The 22,357-nt window shown below is 40.5% G+C and overlaps 1 protein-coding gene across 5 annotated transcripts in view; it reads right to left on the minus strand.

Moving 5' to 3' along the window:
- GAB1 (GRB2 associated binding protein 1) overlaps window positions 1-2,324 on the minus strand; it is a 67,444-nt gene extending 65,120 nt beyond the window's left edge. For all 5 annotated transcript variants that reach the window (XM_017732650.1, XM_017732649.1, XM_017732648.1 and 2 more), the window contains exon 1: window positions 2,211-2,324. In XM_017732650.1, coding sequence (XP_017588139.1) covers window positions 2,211-2,309 — 99 coding nt within the window. In that variant the 5' untranslated portion in view covers window positions 2,310-2,324. The remainder of the gene's footprint in view (window positions 1-2,210) is intronic.
- Between the last annotated feature and the right edge of the window lie 20,033 nt (window positions 2,325-22,357).

Consider the following 22,357-nt stretch of genomic DNA (forward strand, 5'->3'; position numbering starts at 1 on the left):
CATTTATCTTATTTACTAGGGATGTGTTAGGAAAGACATAAGCCATGTTGTTGTTGTAATCCTGTCAATGTGAAATAAAACCAAGTTTGTAGAGTAAACAACTGAAAGGAGACAATATGAAGAGAAAGCACTGGCTCCTGAAGAGAAAGCAGCAACTCCTGTCAGACATCATGTTTCTTTTGTCTTAGATTATGAAAGGCTAAGAAATACTTCAACAGGAATTATGCAAGTATTTTAACAGGAAATTTTAATCTGAGACCTACAAATAATTAATTCAATAGTTATGGATAAGAGCAGAGCATAAACAAAACATTTTTGTTCATATTGAGGTGAAGCAAAGAGGTTGGTATTTATGCCATGAGTACACAAACTACTTGTAATAAAGCACAAGTGATACTCCTGGTACTCCTAAGAACTATTACCAAAAAATACATACACCAGGAGAAGCACACACAGAGGAAAAAATTTAAAACCACAAGACAGCTCAAAGTCACTTTTATGCCATCTAGTTTGACAGACAGGAAAGGTAGAAAACCTTGCCATCTCCCCAGTTGTCTCTGGGACATTTAATATTCTGTGTTTTTTTTTTTACTAAGCACACAGAAAGACTAAGTCGTACTGAAATAAGTGACTGGGAACTATTTCACTTCTCTCTACAAATATTCTCATTCTGTATTACCATCAGATCCTGACACCTAAATAAGAAATCCTAGTTGTATTTCATATGGGCTGTTATAGATTTGCCACTCAGAACACACTTTGCAAATTATTCTCCAATGCTTTTAACTGGGTAGTTAAATGCAGCCAGAGGAAAGTGTTTGATCAAGCCTTACAAGACAAAAGCCAGTTACAGTTAAAATTGCATGTATAAGACACAAGAATTTATACAAATCAAGAAATATCTCACATCCCAGTCTTATAAGCACCTATCCCAAAGTCTACAGTTAAAAAACAAAACAAACAGAAAACCAAAAAAAAACACAGAACAAAAACCTTCACATGAGTGTTTACTACTGTTGGGTGAGCTTGAAAGCATAGTCAGAGCTAAGTTTCTCCTTTAAAGCAAAGTCAGTACAACAACTCCTAAAAGCAGAAATAGTGGAAGAGTTAAGTTTATTTTCAGTATGAGAACACCACTACCCAGAACATGACAGCAGCCAAGGTTAGTTCTATATTTTCTCACTTGAGGAGTGAACACCATTTATCTCTGGACAATACATTATCTCACCAAAGTTTCTTTAACACAGGTGCTGCACGAGGCAGGGAAAAAGTCTGTTCTTCACATGGAGGGAGACAAAGTGTGCAGGATGTCTGCAAAACACACTTTCCTTCCTCATTTCTCTTTGTCTTTCACAGTTTTTCTTAAAAGCATGGAGTGAGGCACTTGCCAGACCTAATGCACTAAGAAGAAATGAAATGTTTTGCAACAGCCTTGGTAAACTAGAAATCACAGTTTTGAACATAAACACAGATCATTTCAGTAGCACAGCAGTTTGAAAAAGCTACTGCAATAGCAAAGACTGTATTTCAATGTTTATTACAGTTGATCAACATTGTTTCAAGAAAAAGCATATTACCTACTGTAGTAAATCCAGTTAGTGTTCTACCACACAGTTTCTTTATATCCAAGTAAAGAGTCACTGAGAGTACAAGCAAAGAGAAATACCAGTTCTATGCCTGTGAAATGGGTTTATCAATTTAGGACATGAAATCCCAGTCAAGATGACTTCAGATTTCACATATTTTATTTCACCCTAATTTAGTAACCTCTGTATTATTTTAGGCAAAATGCTTGATTTTTTCCAAAAAAGAAAAGGGAAACAGAAACTTTCAAGATAATAATGATGATAATAATCTGAGTTGCTACTTCTATTTATTGTACCAGTAGTAATCACGTGCAAAGAACTCCTGCTACAATTTTAAAAAGTCTGATTTTTATTATATGCTTATAGATGTACACCTGCCCTTTTGTTACACAGAGATCTACTGACCTTAAAAGCCAAGCCTGTTGAACAAGATGAAGCACGGTTGCTTAATGACTTAATGGAGGCAGACCATTAGCTTACAAATCAGCACTGCTCTGCCTAACCAGAGAGAAAGTAGAATTATCCCAGTGGGAGAGAAAGGGAGTCTAGTAAGGAGAATCCAGGAAATGTCAAGTGCACGATTTGGATATGCTGAGGAGAGCAGTACAGAAAGACCAGACATACCTTTGCCCTTGGTGCTGCCCCTCTCCATGGCTCACATCCCTGCCTGTGTGTTAGAGTGGTCTTCACATCCAGCTGCACATCCAGCACAGGCTGGCCCATAGCCAACTGAGTGACTTCAACTGCTCCATATTTATATGGCCACAGAAGGAATAGGCAAGGGACAGCCAGAGGAAATGCAGGGGGTTGCACTCTCTGCTCAGCAAGCTCCCTTTGGCAGCCAGTGGGCAGAGAGATGGGCAAGAGAGCTGCTTGCTCACACAGCACCAGCACTGGAGCGCTACCCATGCTGGCACCTGCTGTGCCACCTAACACAGAACACAGCTTGGTGCAAAACAAAAAAAGACAGAGAGACATCCCCCTCCCTGCTGGATAGCTGTCACTGTTCACGCAGCAAGGCACTTACAAGGCAACCACCTCCTCAGCCTCACCATTGAGCACCCTGCGCGGACACTTGACAAGCAGAACCTCCCCTTGGTAAAGGGTAAGATTAAAGAGATGGAGTTTCAAAAGGCCTTGGAAGTTTCAAAGAGTGATAAAATGCACCAAATTCCTGCAATAAATTATCTTGCACATTCTAAGCTATTTCCTGATACACGAGCTGTTCAGTCAAAAACTTAAAGGTCAAATTTGCATCAATAGCCTCGCCAAAAAGTTTTCTACAGAGAAAGGAAAGAAGGAGGAAAGGCTAAAGAAGCAGACATGAAAATAAGAAACCAGTATCTGTATTTTATGCAAAATAAAGTCATTTGCAGTGCAAAATCAGCCTGAAAGGGTGAGTTATTAGCCTGGTTTTAACCAATATGCTCTTATCTCTAAGTCTTTCTAATTAGCGATAGTTTTTCTCCAGTGTTATCCTTCTTTCTTTAAAAAGAGGGGAGAGGGATTAACAACTGTCTCTTTTAATCCTTCCTCACACTCCCACACAGAGACCTTTTTCTTCCTTAAGGACACTTCACAAGTACTTCATTATGTTCCATTTTTTTTTTTGTGCCCACTATATATAAAACAGCTACTTGCCATTTTTAACTCATTCAAGCTGCAGCCAAGCATCTTGCCACAGAAAATTAGGCACACTGCTGTTAAGAGAAAGGTCTCTGAATACTTAGAGCTATAATAGTATGCTTAAGCAAGCAAACACATGAAAATGCCAAACGTAATTTCTTACCTATGTCACTTGCAGATTTCTAATGAGCCCACATGGGTTTGATTTGCTTAGGTTGTTTTTTATATTTCCTTTAAATGAAGGAGAAATGGAAGCACCTGTATTTTCTAGGACCAGCACACCCCCAATAAGAAAACTGAAAATCTTAATTAGTCAAGCCTGTCTAGTTCATAATTAATGAAGAATGCACAACATGAAAAGGTTCCACATTCAACCATCTGGTATTTTAGTGAGATCACATTCATATTAAAGATGCTACAACACTCAGATGGGGAAGAATAAAAAAAGTACAGCCACATGTATGTCTTATTTTCACACCTCATACTGTCAATAAAGCCTTTCAAAACACTCTAAAGAAAAACCCTGTCTCTTAATGGAACCTGGCACTGTGATTTGCAAAGTAAACAGAACACATTTAAAGCTGTTACAATTTAGTACTAGTTTTGCAGTGATCAAACAATAATAAGCCATGCACAACTAATATCCAAGAAGAAGACTTCTCAGAAGCACAGTTTCCAGGCTGCCACTTCATCTTCCTCAGATTCTCCTCCTGAGAAAACCTGCAAGGTATGTACCCAGCATCACTTATGCCTGTCATACACCAGTGCAGCTGTGCCACCTGGTACTCGTGCAGAAAGCCTGAGCTCTGTTCAGCCCTTCTCCTCCCCAGAAGGAAGACCAAGAACCCAGCACATTCTTCACACCTTGCTTCAGCTTTTGTTGGGGTCCCTCCCCTGCCGTGTAGCCCTGGCAGAGGGGCCCTGAGGGCACAGACACGGGGTTTCCCTGCCCCTGCTCAGCCTCGTTCCCATGGGTTGGTTTGTGTTCCCTGCGCGGGCAGAAGGACCCTTGGTCCCGTGACTGGAACAGTTCCTCAGCAGAGCTCCGGCCATGCGGCTGGAGAAATAAACATCTCTGAAACAGCTAGCAAGAATCTGTCTGTCCATATATATTTCCTTTCCACGGGACTCCTGGTTTGATATAGGCGTGTTACAGTATCCCCGCTGTAGCAAGCTTTCCCCTGTAAAGTCACCATTTTCCCTGGGACACAGATTTAGACCTAAGGAAAAAAACCCTGTTACCACCAGGTGCTGTGATCCACCAAAAAGCAATACTGAAATTCCCCAAGAGAACAGATTCAGCCCAGCTGACAGCAACTGTAGGTCTGAATGACATATTAAAAAGCAATCAAGCTGATTACATTATGCATCAAAACATGGTTAAGTGGTACAGTTTTGGTGCAATGTTAAAAGAACATCTGATCTTCCTCTGAAGAAATACAGTTTCGCTGTCAAGATACTGGCAAGAAAAAAAAGATAAAAAAACTGCAGTGGAAGAAACAGGATTTTATCAACAGTTTCTGGATTATAAGGCTAAGGCTTCCCACACCCAGAGAAAGCTTTAAGGAAACAAAGGGTGAATTTAATGACCTTACTTTAAGAAAATGGAAGAGACTGTAACATTACGAAGTTCTCCTATTCCTTTTGGCTTTTCTTGTTTGTATTCTTAGGTGCAAGTTATTCCCACCACTCCCTTCTCAGCAGGTGTAGGCTCACTTCTAAAGCTCCCAGTAAAGCGCCTCTCCTCTGAAGCACAGTCTGCCTGCTGCAGGCCAGCTACTCCAGATTGCTATACTCAGAGCCCAAGATAAGAACGAAAGTTTCTGTATGAAGTAGGAGCATTCATCACATCAATAGAAGAGGAATCCAGCAAAGATAAGCAACAGCAGAGAAAGAAGTCCACCTGCACATCTTCTTCTACACCATTTTCCTTAAAGTGTCAATGTGCTGCTTTTGGCTGGGCTAGAGTTCATTTTTTTCATAGTAGCTGGTATGGGGTTATAATTTGGATTTGTGCTGGAAGCAGCTTTGATAATGAGGATGCTTTTTGTCACCGCTGAGCAGGGCTTACACAGAGCCAAGGCCTTTTCTGCCTCTCATCCCACTCGTGAGGGGGGGTGGGGATGCACAAGGAGATGGGAGGGGACACAGCCAGGACAGCTGACCCTGACTGACCAAAGGGATGTTTCAGGCCATGTAACACCATGCTCAGCATAGAAAGGGGAGGGAAGAAGACGGAAGGAGGGATGTTCGGTCTTCCCAAGTAACTGTTACACAGTTGCCAGCTGGGGTTAAATCAGGACAGTCATTCAAGGAGACTGCAGAGCTTCACTGTGGATGTGCTACGTTTCTGCTGCAGAAAGAAACAATATACACACACATTCCTGCCCAGCAACTACAAACTCTGGGTGCTGACCCACATGTAGAAGACCCACTTTGATGCAGAAAAGGGGGGAGTAGCTTAGGAGGAAAGGACACTGTCAGAACTTCACCTGCCTTTCCAAATGCAAAGGCTGCACTACACCCAAACAACAAACTTTTGATCCCTGGTAAATTCACTCTAATAGAGAAGCATCTGCTGGACACACCAAGTCAGACACCAACAAGATACCCCAAGTTCCTCAGCCAACAGTATTGTCTTAGGTTACAACGTAAGATGTAACCAAAAGTATGTGTTCTATCACTGTCTGTTAAAACCAGGTGGGGCAGTGCTCTTTGTTTTTTCCATGACATATCTCTGATAACTCCCTCAGGAGAGATATTTTCTGTTACTGAGCTATCAAGCCTCACTGCCTGACCCATAAAATTACATCATCCCATTGTGAGATGCTCCGCCCAGGGGGAGGAACCAAACATTCCTACCTGGATATAATCTAAGGTTTGGAACACCACAGGCAGCTCTTATCTACTGGATTCCCAGAGGACAAGAGCTACATAACCACCACTGGACCCTCAGAGGAAGACCAGACCCTTCTACAAGATCACCGCTTCAACAGAACCACATCTATCACTTCAGGAGGACTGCAGCCACCATTTAATCTGACTGCTACCACCACCCTGACCAACAGGGTGTCAGGTTGTACTCTGACTCTGTCAGGTTAAGCCAATATTTCTGTATTATTGCCCTGTTGTATATATTAGTAAAGAACTGTTATTCTCATATCTTTGCCTGAAAACCCCTTAATTTCAAAATTTTAATAATTTGGAGGGACGGGGGTTACATTTTCTATCCAAGGGAGGCTCCTGCCTTCCTTAGCAGACACCTGTCTTTCAAAACCAAGACAAGGATCACAACATGCTGCGGATGACCTCAGATAGCTCTTGGTTATCCAAATTGACAGTATAGTGTTGTGATTTTAAATGGGAGCTCTCCTTCTATTTTTAATTGAAAACTTTCCAATGCAAGTTTCCTCTAAATTTTGGAAGCTTGACTAAAAGAGACAGTTTAAGTCAAAACAGCTGTAAAGAGAGATACATTATGAGTTTGTGCACACTTCTGGATACCTTTGCATTAGTACTTTTAACATGCTATGGCTTTTTCTTTGAAGGCCTAGAGAAACTTACAAAGCAATATTGTGAATATTAAACTTATGCTTGGATTCAATGCAGAGTAAAGATTAAATAGCAGTATAAAAGTATGCTTTGTTGGACCACCACCAAGTCTATCCGTGAACTTCGCAAAGCTACAGAACCATACTTCTGAGGCTCTGCTGTGGTAGCCCAGGGGGCACATGCATTCATTTGCCCTCAGGTGGTTTGCATCCACAGGTTAAAAAAATACATGTCACTCACACAGCATTTGGACCAGCAAGAACTCATCACCCCACAGTCTGCTTTTAGAACTGCCTTTTTTCCTTTCATCTTTTCTGTTTTTAATGCCAAAGGGTTTTGCTGATTCCTCTTGTGAAGAGCAATGCCACAAAGTAGCTCCCAAGTCTAAGGCACTCCCTCATTGCAATTCCAAAAGGCAGACTTTTGTGGGCAGCCAAGAAGATACAAGAGTGTAACCATTAATGCAAGACTTTTCTCCCAACATACTATTATCAGTCTGTGAGTCTTGTACACAGTCTTGTGTCACATCTGTGGAATAAAATTCAAATAAGTAATTTTCCAAGGAAGAAAAGAAAGATTATGTCCCACAAAGCTCTCTGCAGGTAGCAGAGGAGTGGATGTCTCCTTTTCCTACAGACCAAGAAAGACACTACTGAAAAAGCACTTCAGTCAGCATGCCAACATGTAAAGTTTCACTTTTCAGCACTAAAAAAACCCAAGAAAAACCCCAGAAGAACAAGCACACACAACAACAAAAAAAGGGAAATTCTGCTTCCGTGCATCAGGACTGAGCAGGAATATTTACTAATAATGGCTTCTGACTCCAGTAATAACTTCTACAGAAAAGTTGCTCCAAGTTACTTTTTGAGCTATTCAGTCAAAAGTCTTTGCATTTTATATCATGATCCAACAAATTAATTTCCTTCCAAAACCCCACCCTTCTCTCCATGCCAAAAGTTCACAAATCTGAAATTCTAGCCTCATCCTGGATTAACAATTCATTGCTCTGTCACCAATCATATTTCGCAACCCGCCTTCAGTGTATCTGTGGCAAGAACCATCTATAAAATCCTGAACTGCAAAACCTGCTCTGATATTCCCACTCCACTTTCTCTCACTCTAATTCAGGACTCCAGTGCAGCCTGAGAGCAGAGACCAGGAAAGCACATCTCTGCCAAGAGTCCAGTTATTTTTCTGCTATGGCTACCAAGTTCTCTATCAATTCAAATTGAAAGATTCAAAACACGTCAGTAAGTCTCAAAGGGAATCAATAAAGTTATTTGTCTCATTTCGTTCTTTCCTCATGAACGAAGGAAAAAGAACCACTGCTAATCAGCGATCAGTCCACCAGTTGCTGCAGATCGTGTAACTTTTGGTGTATACACTGATAATAATAAATGAGGAAATCCTCCAGAGCATAGAAGTGATTGTTATAAAAAATACATAGTTTCTCTACTCTAAGAATGCGCTAGTGTCTGTATGTTCTTAAATACTTTAAATTTTATTCCGGTAGAGGGTTCTTTCTGAGAAGGCTTGTCAATAGAAACACTGATTTCTGAACATATGGAGAGAAAGATGTAGACAATCTAAAATTTAAAGACCAAAAAAGAGCATTTGATTTCAGGCTTTCTAATTATTTTTTACATGATAGTATGAAATTCAAAGATGAAAGATTTTAAATAGCAAAGCTATCTGGAAGCAAAGATTTTAGGGAACAACATGACAAAGGAAATGTATTTATAGGTTTGAAAATGGGGTGGGGGGAGGGAATCACTGAAGCAGCTGCACAGTTTTTGCACAGTGGACAAGAAAAAGCGATTTTAAAAGGAGGAAAAGGCAGACAGAGAAGAAAGTAAAGTAGTTAAAACCAAGGTTGCAGTACTTAACTTATTCCTGTCTCAGGCTATCATGAAAGTGTTGCTGGTTTTTGGTTTTACTTTAAAACTAGTGGTTTTTTTCCTCCCTACCTGATCCAGTTTTCGTAAGTGCCTTTCCCAGTTTTCATAATTAAACCCATTAAATAAATAATTATTCGGCTATGACGCATGTTGCTATGGCAAGGGCTGCGATAGCAAAGATTTGAGCTATTATGACTTCACTACAAAGTCACAGAGAAGCCTCTGAGCAAGAAAAATGTGTGGCAAAAAAGGCCATTTCCATTAACATCAACTGTGAGGAAAAACCCCGAGATGAAGTAGGTGGCTGCACTCTGAAGAGTGGTCTAAGGGCGAGTGTTTCATCTTTCACTCCAGCCTCTGCACCAAGCCATAGGAGGAAGAGAAATGTGACTGCTGACTGGCTCATCCTTCTGGTTTTGTCTGAAGGGTTCGTTAGTGCAGCGCTCCAGCAGCGCGGGAGGCCCCAGGGCCACATCCATTCATCTGCCTGCTAACCCAAGAGTGCTCTTTTGCCTTTCAAAGTATCCATAAAAATACTGCAAGACTATGATCTTTAAAGAGCATGCACTCCTTGCCAGATAACTTTAAAGCAGCGCTTGAGGAAGATAAACACAAGAGCCTGGCTTCCCGTAGGAACACAGGCATCTCCGTTCCCACCAGCATCCAGCCCAGGTGGGAGAGACCCCGCAAGGTGCACAAGCAAAGCAGCAGTGCCAGCCCAAGGCAGAGGGGCAGGAACTTCTGGGGATTCCCTGGGGACAGTCAGACATACTTGGTGGTCTCCTTGGAAAGCTGTGCACGGACTAAGAGCCCCAGAGCAGGAGAGGGAGGTGCAGGGAGCAGCCTCCAGCCCTACACCCAACAGGGGGTAAGGTGAGGGGGGAGAAGAAAAGCTGCCCTCACATTACTGACCAAACTTCCTCCCCAAACAGTTACAAACCACTGTTGCTGAAGGCCATGACTTAGGAGAAAGAAGTGGCCACTCAGAGCATGGTGCCCTTGAGGTGACAAAGGCCACCACACGGACAGGCACAAACACCAGTTTCTAATGAGAAGCGTAACTCAGCTAAAGCAAGGTGCCTCTAATGAGTTACTATTTTTACCAGTAAATCTTGTCCTAAAAATATTTGCGTGGGGAGGGAAGAAAAAAACCAGGAGGATTTAGTGAGGTGTCAACTAAAAAACTTCTCATCAAATATATGCATGTATTTGAAAGCAAATAAACTGCTTTGATGCTGCTCTGTGGTGATGTCTACAACTCAACAGAGAGGACAGCCAGGCAGACTCTCACATTAAGGGAAGAGGTGGGAGATTCAAAACTAGAGATGAAGAAAGCACACACTTGTACTGAACTTTCAAAACAAGTTATTCCAGTTTAACATTTTTCTTCCTGAACTGACATAGCATAAATAAGAACCAATGAACTAATGAAATGCAAAGCTTATCCCGAAGCATGAAAGTATTATAATTGTGCTGTGCTTTGCTAATTTTAGAAGACGAAGAATTACTATATTATAATAAGTCAAATGTAAATATACAAGGCCATCCAATCACCCACTGTGCATGCAGACCACATTACTCAGTTCTTCTCTGCAACCTCTCAGAGGTTTAAGGCAGTAAGAGCAGCAAGCAATTCCTCTACTATCTCCAGTTTGCTAGATAAACCTATTCTGCTCCAGAGTAAGTTTAAAATTTACCAGTCACAATTTCCTTTACTTCAAGGCTGATCTTCTGCCTGTAGGTTTCTTGACACACAGGAATGTCAGACAGTGCAATAAAGAACTGTGAAGTCCAGCACCTTCACAGTGCTCCATGCCCCTCACTGGCTCCACCAGTACCTCTGGATCCCAGGGAAAGTCAGATTTTCATCCCTGTGGTACCCACACACTGGGCTAACGTCACTATAGTATGAAGACAGCAGTTTCTTATATGGCACACAAAATAATTGGACTGAAAATTCAAATAATGAATAAAAAAGCCCAAACCACCAAAAACCCAAACTACTGAGAAGTTTCAAACAAGGGAACATTTTCCCTTCTAGCTATTATTTCCAGATAAAAATCACTGTGGGTCATGGCCTCTACTGCTATAAAACCAGCATTTTGCACGAATCTTCTTCCTGTAACACAGATTATAGAGGTCAGATAACTGCTCAGAAATATTGAGACACAAGACATGTGGTAAGCTATACATAAATATATGCTCACTATCTCCACTTTAAGTTACCCTAAAAAACTCTGAATAATCCATCCCAAGCAAACTACGATAAGCACATCAGGAAGGCTATCAAAATAGGAAAAGTCAGGAAACTCAAAGATTATGAAGCTACACTTCCTTCCAACCTTTTGAGAGAGTGGGGAGAGCAAAAGAAAAAAATAATCTGAAAATGTCAGTGGAGTTGTATTTTTAGTATTCTGATTAAATTTTATTATTGCTTTCATGTTAAAATTAAAATGTTTCATTTTTTTCTATGACAGAAATAACAAATATTTCTATTTTATCAAAACATTTTTCTACAAAGGTCATTAAATCAATGGATTATAATTACTTCAATTCATCTAGATAGCAATTCTGATATAACTCTTGAGGGAAACTTCAAGTCTTTTGAGAAACTTCAGATTCTTAGAGATAAGTAAATATTAGATACTAATGTTCAAAAGGGACAACAAAAAGCAATTCTAAGCATCAAACCCCCAAACTTTTACAACAGACCTGATTCGATAGCTGAAGCAGTTCTCATGAACAAAACTGGCAAAAAATATATTAGCTGCAGAACTTGGTTCAAAACCAGACTAATTTCATGTTTTTCTGTTCAGCACAACAGTGACCAACTTACAGTAGCTCTGATTAACTGGCTCACTTGAAAAATTCTTTACTAGATTTTGCTTAGTATTAACTCATGAAGCTTAGTCTAAGAGGAAAAGAAAGTTATCCTTAGCAATGGAAGTGTTATGCTGAATGACTATTACATTCTTTTTACACTAGATCTTTTCAGTGAAAGAAGCTGTTCATAGTAGCTATAGTAGATGAAATACCAAAAACACTCCTGTGATGAACTCCAAAAGGTCACCAGAAGACCAAGAAGGCAGTGATCTTGGGAAAGGGGTTTAAAAAAAAAGAAAAATAAGTCACCTCACTTGATACAAACTGTCCATCAACACAAACATTTTCACTACATTTCAGAACAACCCAGAAGACCATCAATAAGAAAATCTGCAACTCCCATTTGCCTCCGTCAGGAACTCAGGTCCCTTGGTTGATTTTTTAAATACAAAAGACTGGTATCATGATATTCTTTGAGTGTGCCTAATTTCCCACAATCTGCAAAAAATTGATATCATCATTCTGAGGTGTGTCTGAAAAGCACAGAGATTTCAGGTGCCATTAGTGTGTCATAGCACAGGGCCATATTTTGCTAATGCTATGTAAGATATTACAGTACATTCACGTAGCTCTGCAGACTTTAACCACACTCACCCAACAAGACAGGCGAGTTTGGCTTATACAATACGTAAACAAGCCTTAGAGCAAACATGCAGTAGAACAAGTTGAAACATTGGTTACATTAGTTAAACCTCATTACACCTGAGTAGCCTCTTCATTTCCAGTTATTCCCATTAAGAACACTGCAGGTTAGCAAGATCAGAAAATAACAAGTCATCACCTTCTCCACCCCCCTCCCGGACTCCCCTTCCAGGAATACTTTGCACAGATTGATGCAGCAGAACAATTGGAGAGTGCACAAACTTGTCTGGACCACTTCCAACTTGCTTTTCTATCGATATGCAGACAGCTCTATCTTTTTCCCCCAATCAGGGTCATTGCAAAACTCAAAACATGCAGCCTGGTCAGTTTTAGCTCAACCAGCAGCAGCCCTTGGTGTCTTGATCTGTGTCACATCCTGGTGAGGAGGCTCATGCAACTATTTCCTCTTGGACAGCAACAGGCTTGGATTACATTATCATCAAATCACAGAATATTCTGAGTTGGAAGGGATGGCACATACAATACAGGGATTACCTCCTGTGCAGAGTAATTAATTCTGCTTTGTCATACATCATTCTTAGAGAATTTTTGACAGACTTGTGAAAATAGAAATCAGTAGGCCCAGTGGCCATATCACCACTGTAAATGTATCTTCCAGCTCCAAAACACTTCACACTTGCCTGACACAGTTTGGGAGAAAAGCACCTGATAGAGACACAGTCCAGGGAAGACAAGACTGATGCTGTAGAAAGCACCCGAAGACACCAAAGCTTTCTACCCCATTCAGATGAAGGAACACATGTTGCGAATTCCATTGCCTTCAGGTTTTGTTATATTAAAAATAAAATTAAAAAAACCTAATTATTTTATTATTAGGGTAGTGAGATCATCAAATGAAAGAAATCTTGGCTTTACAGTTAAAATTGCATTCCTTCAGGGGTCAGCTTTCATATTTGTGTTTGCTTTTATATCTCAGTGGAATTCAAACCATGCATGCCTATTTGGGGCTTTACTGAAGGATGACCACAAAGAAACTTTACAGCTGATACAGAGGACAGCAGCTTATCTTGGCAGCACTCCCAAAAGAGCAGAGATAATTTCCCGTGCTCACCAGTCTGTATTCTGACAATTGTTCCTATGCACAAATTCAAGCCATTTTGGCCTTCATGGATCTCCATATGAGCAAACTACAAAGGAATCTCTTAATCTGCCCAGATTAGACTAAAAAAAAAGCAATTACACGTAAAGCCTGCTACATGCTTTCCAAACAGAGAAAGAGATGTTTTCCACCATGAAGTCTCCTGAAAAATATGTATGTAGTTCCTTCCCTCAGTATAGACATAAGAGCATTTCACAAAAATACACAAGTGAATAGAATAACCTCACAAATCCTTTGTAACAGAAGAAATCAGTCTTGATTGAGAACAGAAAGAAAAAAATACCCTCTAGTTCTAACAGTTCAGAAAATAGTTTTATCACTTAATTCCAAACTTAGTTCAGAGTTTAAAAACAGAGATAGATCTACTAGAGCAGGCAGGAAAAATAGTAAGTCTCTAGAGGTACAGTGCAGTTACAAATGGCTTTAAATACAACCTTCCAGGAGACTGGATTTTATGAATCTATGAAGAAAAATAGTTGCAGAATTTAGAGATATTAAGGCCAGTCCTGATTAGTATCCTTATCAATTATCTGGATGAGGGTATCAAGTGCAACCTCAGTAAGTTCACAGGTGACACCAAACTGAGTGGAAATGTTGATCTGCTGGAGGATAGGAAGGCTCTGCAAAGGGATCTGGACATGCTGGATCAATGGGCCGAGGCCAATCGTGTGAGGTTCAACAAGGCCAAGTGCCAGGTCCTGCTCTTGGGCTGCAACAACCCCAGGCAGAAACACAGGCTGGGGCAGAGTGGCTGGAAAACTGCCCAGTGGAAAAGGACCTGGGGGTGCTGGTCAACAGCAGCTGAACATGAGCCAGCTGTGCCCAGGTGGCCAAGAAGGCCAATGGCATCCTGGCCTGGATCAGCAATAGTGTGGCCAGCAGGACCAGGGCCGTGATTGTCCCTCTGTACTCAGCACTGATGAGGCCACACCTCGAGTGCTGTGTCCAGTTCTGGGCCCCTCACGACATGAAAGACATTGAGGTGCTGGAGTGTGTCCAGAGAAGGGCAATGGAGCTGGGAAGGGTCTGAGGGAGTACAAGTCCTGTGGGGAGCAGCTGAAAGAGCTGGAGCTCTGTAGCCTGGAGAAAAGGAGGTTCAGGGACCCCCAAGCAATATGTCCTTGCTATCACATACAATAATTATCCCAAACAAACTTTCTGAATTATGCCATTAAAATCTTAAAGATTTGCTTGGTTTTGTCTAATCTTCACAACACACCCTTGGGCAATTTCACCTGTGTGAAATTATCCTTGTAAATCAAAAGCCCAGTCCTGCAATCACTTCTGCATCTGGGGACCTTTTTCTACAGCTGAATGTTGAATACTACCAGAGAAAAAATGCAGTTCAGAAGAGTTACATTTAATAGCCTCAATGAACTCTTTTCCAATCAGTCTCTTTTTAACTATGTAGCCTGCAGTTTAGGGATCTCTTAAAAAAAAAAATTAATCAGTGTTGGATGCTGCAGTTCTTCATGAAAAGCCAAGATTAACACATTGAGTCAACAAGTTCTATTTTGAAATAGTTTAATTCACTAAGGAGATGACTGCTTTCCCCAAATGATGCAGACTTGTCTGCTGTTGTCTCAGCCAATTCAGAGGCTTGTTATTCACTACTCGGTTGATTTCAAAATCAGACTACCCCTTCAGAAAGTTGCAGAGACTATGACATCACATTTATGATAATTTATTGCACAATTACAGTGGCTACATCCCTGGATTTTATTTCATGGGAAAGCATGCTTCTATTCTAGTCTCAATCATTTTCTTGGCTTACACCTGTCCACAGAGTGACATGCTTTGGTATAAAGCTTTGCATGTTTTTTTTCATAATACTATAAAGGCTTTTAATAGCAACTTAAGGCTGCATAGTTCAATTGCCTAGAGAAATATTTGCACTTTACAATGAGACTTACTGAAATTTCACAAGCAATTCAGAAGCGCTGCTTAACAATTTACTAAAAATCGTACAACACTCCATCAGATTTCACCTTAATACTACTTATGTCGTCTTAAAGAAATAAAAAGCCCAACATCCTTTGAGAAAGCAAGATTGTCATTGCCTCAGATGAATGGCAATAACGCAATCACTGAAATTCAATGCAAGAGTATAATTCAATAACCTCAAATTCAAATTGAAAGATTTACACACCACTGTGATGTTTATTGACTAGAACTGATAAAATAGTACTGTGGAACATTATAAGACAAAGTAATGCAAATGACTGCAAAATTGGGTTTTATTATACTTTGGTCAGTGTTATCTTCATTCTAATCAAAACACTTTATATTACAAGCTTAAAAGACAATAGTAGACAGGTCCTGTAATACCATAATTACAGGACGCAGCCCTTACTTTTTGGCTTCTGATTCAGCAAAACTTTCACCACACGGTGTAGAAAGGACACATAAGTATTTTCTACATTACGTAACATGGCATTTATTTGAATACGTACTATTAAGTTTCAAGAATTCCAAAACACATGTAGCAAAAAGATAAAAATATTTTCATGTAATTGTTTCCACATGGCACAGTATTATTATGAAAGAGGTTGCCATGATTTTAGACTGGAATATATTATTAACAGGATGCTGTCTTCTATCACACTATTTTCTTACCAATTCCCTAGAATGTACAACAGTACATTATCCAAATTGCACCCCCAAGAAAATTATTTTCATACTCCACATACAGAAAACTCATTTCAACCCCAACCATAGGAAAAAGTAACTCCTCCCACTATTGTGAGAAAAAAAGGGAATTCTTTCATCACACATAGGCAACCAGTGCAAGTAGGCAATGATGGCAGAAAGGATATCCAACTCAACCATGACTAAGATGAGCTCTCAGGTCCAAAATATCTCAAATTTATCTTTCTGAGGAACTTCATCCATTCATTTACTGACTGGATGAGAAAAAATGGCACAAGGGGAAGCCCCATCTCCCTGTGCATATGCAGCCTCCGCCAGAGCAAACTGGAACATGAGGCATTCCTATGACATGTAATAGCAGGGCTCTTTTGCTTCAATTGTCTTTTCTGAAACTGGTACTTAACTAGGCTAGAGTAATATTCTATGGCTTTGTCTTATTGGCACAACCTGCAAAATGGTTTCGGTAGGTTTTTTAGATCTTCTGCATGGAGAATATGCTTCCCATGCTATGCACAACACTGTCAGAAAAGTCAGGGTAAGTTGTAACTTAAGAAAAAGGTGTTCTCTGTCTCTTTCTTTTACAAGAAAGCACAATTAAGTCAGCATAATATTCAGGGTGTTCTTACCTCATCTAATCTGTCCTAAACATATTTGACTTATTCTCACCTTCTTGCCATCTTAGTAGGAAGAACCAGAGAGGGAAATGAGGAGGCACAGATGGGTAGGAAGGTACAAATGCAAAGTTGCCAAAACAAGGACTGGATCTTTCCTCTGCTGTCTCCATTTACCAAGTGAAGTCCATTTAACAGTTCCACAAGCAGCGCAGGAGCTGTATTGTTCAGCACATTGTGAGGCTGGTCTATGATGATTCAAGATGAATTTTCTTCATAAAGGACAGAAATCGGTAAAGAGAGTGCAAATGCAACAGGAGAGGTGGGGAGCCTCCATGGGTGTCAGCTGTGTCTTCTCTCCATCATTCTGGAGTCACAGTTGGTTGAAAAATAAAATAAAATAAAATAAAATAAAATAAAATAAAATAAAATATTTTCAAAGCTAAGAAAGAGAAGTAATAACATGAAAAATGAGGATGACACACTCTTATTTTGCAGCTTTTACAAATGCGGTCTAAGATGTACAGCAGGCTGATGGAGGCTGGCATGTGCTCTAAAGTATCCTGTGTTATCTTCTTGCCTTGCAGTGAAAGAATCCAAAAAATGAGGAAAGCCCGAGTGATAGGCCAGGCAGCATTTCTCCCAAGTGACTGGTTAGGTGACACACACCATGTACCTCAGCACTGCACCTACATGCCAGGTGTGAGAGAGCCAAGGGGCACCACCAACAGCAGCAAGACTTGAGGCAATCTGCCTGCTACTGTTATTAACTGCAGAAGCTCACAGCCCACTGTTTATATGCTGCTTTTATTATCCGCTACCATTCACCTGCTCAGCCTGATCAGCCCAGCAGCTCCATCAGTTTGGAAGATTGGAAAGACAAGGAAGTCAGCTGGCCACAGAAGCATGCAGTAAGCAGCTTATCCAACCTGTACCCAAGTGAATTAGCTTCCCAAACACACTGCCAGAGGGACCCCCTCCACCTTCATAAACACAATCTCAATGTTTGGAAAGGTGCCAGGAGTAAAATGTTTGTTTACTGCAGGCAGGAAGAGCTACCTATGATTCAGACATTAGGAAGTGACAGGAAGAACTAAATTATGCAATTTAAAAGTAGGAAAATAAACACAAAGTAGTTGCAATGAGAGGAAGGAGGAGGAGGAGGAAAGGATGAAGAGACACAAGTTTTGCGTCTTTGCTCTCACTTCTGCAGGGCTGAAGCCATCATTGCAGCAGGAGGCCCCCATGGGATTCCTTCACCTTTTAACCCTCATTCTAGAGCCCCTAGCCAGGGACTTCCCTCCTCAGCACTGAGTAAGAAACATCTGTCCAGCTCAGTCTCCCAGTTGGAAAGGACAGACCACAGTCTTCCTTATTCCCTATTTTAAGTAAGCAGACTGAGATTTCAGAGAAGAGCATTCCACCTGCCCTCCCTTTAAACAACAACTACCCAAAGCAAAGGATCAAAGAGCTCATTTTCCAGCCAGCTAAGGGAGGTGGGAACAAGCTCTGTCCGATGCTGGTTGCAGAGACTGATAGGAAAACCTCTTCCCGTAAGCAGAAGGCAAGAGAAGCACCCCAATGGGAATAGCACTGCCTTCCCAGCAGTCGTTGGAAGCAATCTCAGCAGTGCTGCTTACAACTCTGCACCTCCTATCCACAGTTTGTTAGATCCCAGCAGAATTTTAAAGTTTCTTAAACAGCAGTAACAATCTGCATTATTAACACGCCCATGCCAAGGCTAAAACAGCAAACAAGCAGATTTGAATCACAGTGAGTTATGGCTGTACTGTAAGAAAACTCCACCAAAGAACACTCTCAAATTTATGTAATGATAGTGGTGCCTCCCTTATATTATCAGTAAAGATCTTCCTGTCACTCTCTTTATAAATCAGACAATAAACTCCTGCGCTTTTTTTTTCCTGGAGCTGCAGAGATTCATAGACAAACAGAGCCATCAGATCAAGGAAAAATTCAAAGGACTGTGAATTAACTTAGCACTGAAGTACACACCATAGCAGAAAACTCTGTAGTTACTTGTCGTGGGACAAAATTACCTTGGGATGAAACCAGGGTTAAGTTTCCCAATTTACACTAATGAATCACTTGTATGATACTCTTCAGTTTAGATCTTCCCCCTGCCCCATTTCTCCCTTCCCTGCTCCAAAACTCCAGAAAAGACAGGTTTTGTTTCAGTAATGGCTGACTCCTGAGTGAATACAAGTGTGTCCTCTCTGCTGACAGATCTTTGGTAGTGAAGAGTCATTTTAGTTATTTCTCATAGTCCTGAGAAGCTAATGCAATTTAACTTCATTTGTGCACACAGACATAACTAAGAGCATGACATGACCTCAGCTTTGAGCTTCAAGGGCATTATTTCACACTGAGTAACAAGCCATTAGACTGCAAAACTTAGTCACACAGCATGATGCAAATAATTTCAGCAACAATTGCATACAAACAGTGAATGGAAATGCAAGGACATGCAAGATTCAGGAAGATACACTTATTGATATCCCTACTCTTGAACTTACTGAAGTTATCTCCCTTAGCAACGGGGAAGGATTTTGTAAACAACAAGTTTATCTAATGCCACCATGAGAACATCACCCAGTGTAACATGTAATTGAAAGAAAAAACATGTCTGTCATGGAGAGCACCAAAAGAAGTAATAGAATTATGTAACAAGTAATAGATTCAAAAGGGATACGTTTTTGTCAGTTTGCGGCTTAAATCTCAAATTAAGTTCATATAGATCACTACTTTCTAGGAAAGCAGAATTGCCAGATGGCATCACACTCATAGCCTGCCTCTGACACTTCCTGCACATCAGCAGAACTAGGAAAAGACTGGATGGCACAAGTGAACCAAAGGAACCAGTTACAACATGACATTTTAGAAGTCTCCTCTTATCACACCCCAGACCTCCAAGCATTCATGTTTACAGCTGGGGGATTCTCTCCAAGCCTCCCTGGAATCTTCTGCATTCCCAGTGTGGATACCACATGGCTCATTTGTCCTGGAAAACACCAGTCTCTTCTGTTTCAAACTACACTCCAATCACTCTCCTCATTCCCCCTGCCCTCTCTTTTTGTTTAATTAAGCAATGCAAAGACAAATTGTCAATGCACATCAAGTTCATACATTACTCTGACATCCTCTTTCTTGGTTGTTTATTGATGAAACAAACATACCAATCCTTATAATAACCATTAGGAGGATCAAATAAATTATACTCACCATCTCTCTCCTAATAAGCTCCTTACTTTTCAGTCTTTGCTGAAAGGGACACACTTGCTGTCAGTATTTTACCCTATTTTTAAGGATCACAGATATGCATGCACATTTTTAAAAATCATAAATGTTTGTTAGGTTCTGTATATGGACTTACGACTGGTTTCAAAATGGATTCCTTATAAAACAGCAATTCTCCCTGCACTATCCCAAAACCAGGTGCAGCTTCTCCACTACATCTGATCCTGCTTAAGAATCTACATGGAAACACAAACGTCAGAAAACTGTAACAGAAACATGCATTAAGTGTGATTGGGAACATTTGTCTAACACATTACGTGACTCAGTGCAGTTATTCTTCATACAAAGGGAAAATGACAAACTGACACATAATTTTCAGAATTGCCTTTTTTTTTATAAATGGGTATCATTCCATTTTGAAACTCAAAATCCATTTTTCATCTGATATCATTTGTGTATTTACCCTTTTAATAACCCTCCCAAATGGACTGTAATTAGTATGTGTTGATTGCATCAAAGGTCTGTTTGAAGACAGGGGTATTAACTGTCTTTGAAGAGCTTCCTGTATCCTTATTCTGTACCCCAAATCTAATCCTGGGAACTCCTACTGTCAGCAATAAACACCTACAGAGGATTTATTTTGCTTTTAAATCCCAAGCCCCAGACAACATAGCAAAATAAACCAAAGTCTAATTTTGTGTTGTTTTTCTTTTTCCCCCTTTTCCTTTGAGGCAGAAATACTGAAGAGCCTGGCGGTGGCTGTAGCCCCAGAGAGAAGAGCCTGCTGGCCTGCTCCACTGAAACCCATGGCATTCCTCCTGGGGTGGAGACAGGCTTACCCGGGAGGAAGGAGGGAGCACATCTGCCATCACCCTGCCCCAAGGCTGGCTGTGCTGGGAAGTGGGTGGGGAAGGAGATTTACTTTGTGACAGCCACTATCTCCACTGCCATGAAGCGCTTATCTGGTGTTGTTTTCACTTCTAAAGCAGCAGAACAACCCACATGTCACCAGCGAGCTGGCTGGAAAACTCTTGTGTGGGGAACAGGCAAAGGGACAAGGTTGCTTTTCTCCTGCTAGGCAAAGTTATCCCAATGCCTGGCCACCACCCCCAGCCACCAGGTACAGCCACAGGACTGCACAGCACCCCACAGCAAGGTTTTTCATCTGAGCTAGCCAGCCTGTGGCAGAAGACAAAAATTACCTCATTTTTAAAAACACAAGAGAGGGAAAAGCTTTCCTAGAAATCCTCAGACAAAAGAACAAGCACAGCTCCTGAAAAAGCGTAGTTATTCCTAAAACACTCTGCCAAGAAATTGCTGTACAAAATAAAAAGAAGCAAAAGCTTTTCCTTTATTTCACTTCTTGATGTGGAGCCTAAACTCGTCTGTCCTGAAGTGAGAAGCTGGATCTTCGCACAGTTTCCTAGCTGCAGTATCACCTCTTTCTCCAGGTATGTTTTTAAACAGAATTATTTGTATTATGCACAGATATTATATATAGTAATACACAAGCCACAGGGACATAACTGCCTGACCTTTTTAATTACATGTTGCTGTGCCACCAGTTCCAAGAGAGACAACACTCATGCTGCCATTTACCCCAAATAACTGCCATTTACCAGGGAAAAAAAAGGGAAGAAAAATGCGTCACCATAACCTCAGGGAGTTTAATCATAAAGTTGTAATTTTGGGGCATAAAAAGCAATTTGATACATTCCTTCTCCTCAGTTAAAAAACAAAAACACACCAAGAAAAAGATGGTTAGAGAGTTCAACAGTTAAGACAGTCTCTTTCCTCTCACAGAAAGTTACCTTGTAAACATTTCACGCTGGATACTGCTTAGGGAGACAGTCAGATACTACGTAACATAAGAGTACTTTTCACAACTAAAAGCACTGTGGCACGTTTCGCAGAGCTTCAAAAGTTCATCATGAGAAACAAAACCTTTGTCAACAGCTGGAAGCAAACACAAGTACAAAAAACATGCTACGTAACCTTTTATTGGAAGCCAGGGTACTTTTCTTTTTTTTTAAAAAAGCTCAAAAATACAACTAGCATATTGCACTGAACAATACTTACAAAGCTAACAATATTTGTGCAACTATGAACACTTTTCCTAAAGCAAACAAGCCAGAGAATTCATAAAAGAACCAATGTAGAAACCTAATCAAGAAATGATAAAGGGGGAATTGAAAATAAACAATACTTTATTGCAGCTGGGAGATGGCAGAATCCTCCCTCCACCCTTCCAAAAAAAAAAAAAAAAAAAAAAAAGAAAAGGAAAAGGGAAAGAAAAACATAGAAAACATAGTACTCCTTTGGAATTAGTTGTTTGCACATATAAGGAGATGAATTCACATTAGAATCTCTAAAACAGCAGCAAATTACACTGTACTACAATATTCACCTGCACACAACACTTACCCGCCTTGACAAGATTATCCCTTTCTGTGTGATCTTTCTGCCTGCCTTGCTCAAGTAATTTGCAAGACATAAGGTTTGTCCCTCCTAATGAAATACTGCAATGAAATTGCA

The sequence above is a fragment of the Corvus brachyrhynchos genome, unplaced genomic scaffold (genome assembly GCF_000691975.1).
Source record: "Corvus brachyrhynchos isolate BGI_N302 unplaced genomic scaffold, ASM69197v1 scaffold444, whole genome shotgun sequence".
Taxonomy (NCBI): Eukaryota; Metazoa; Chordata; class Aves; order Passeriformes; family Corvidae; genus Corvus; species Corvus brachyrhynchos.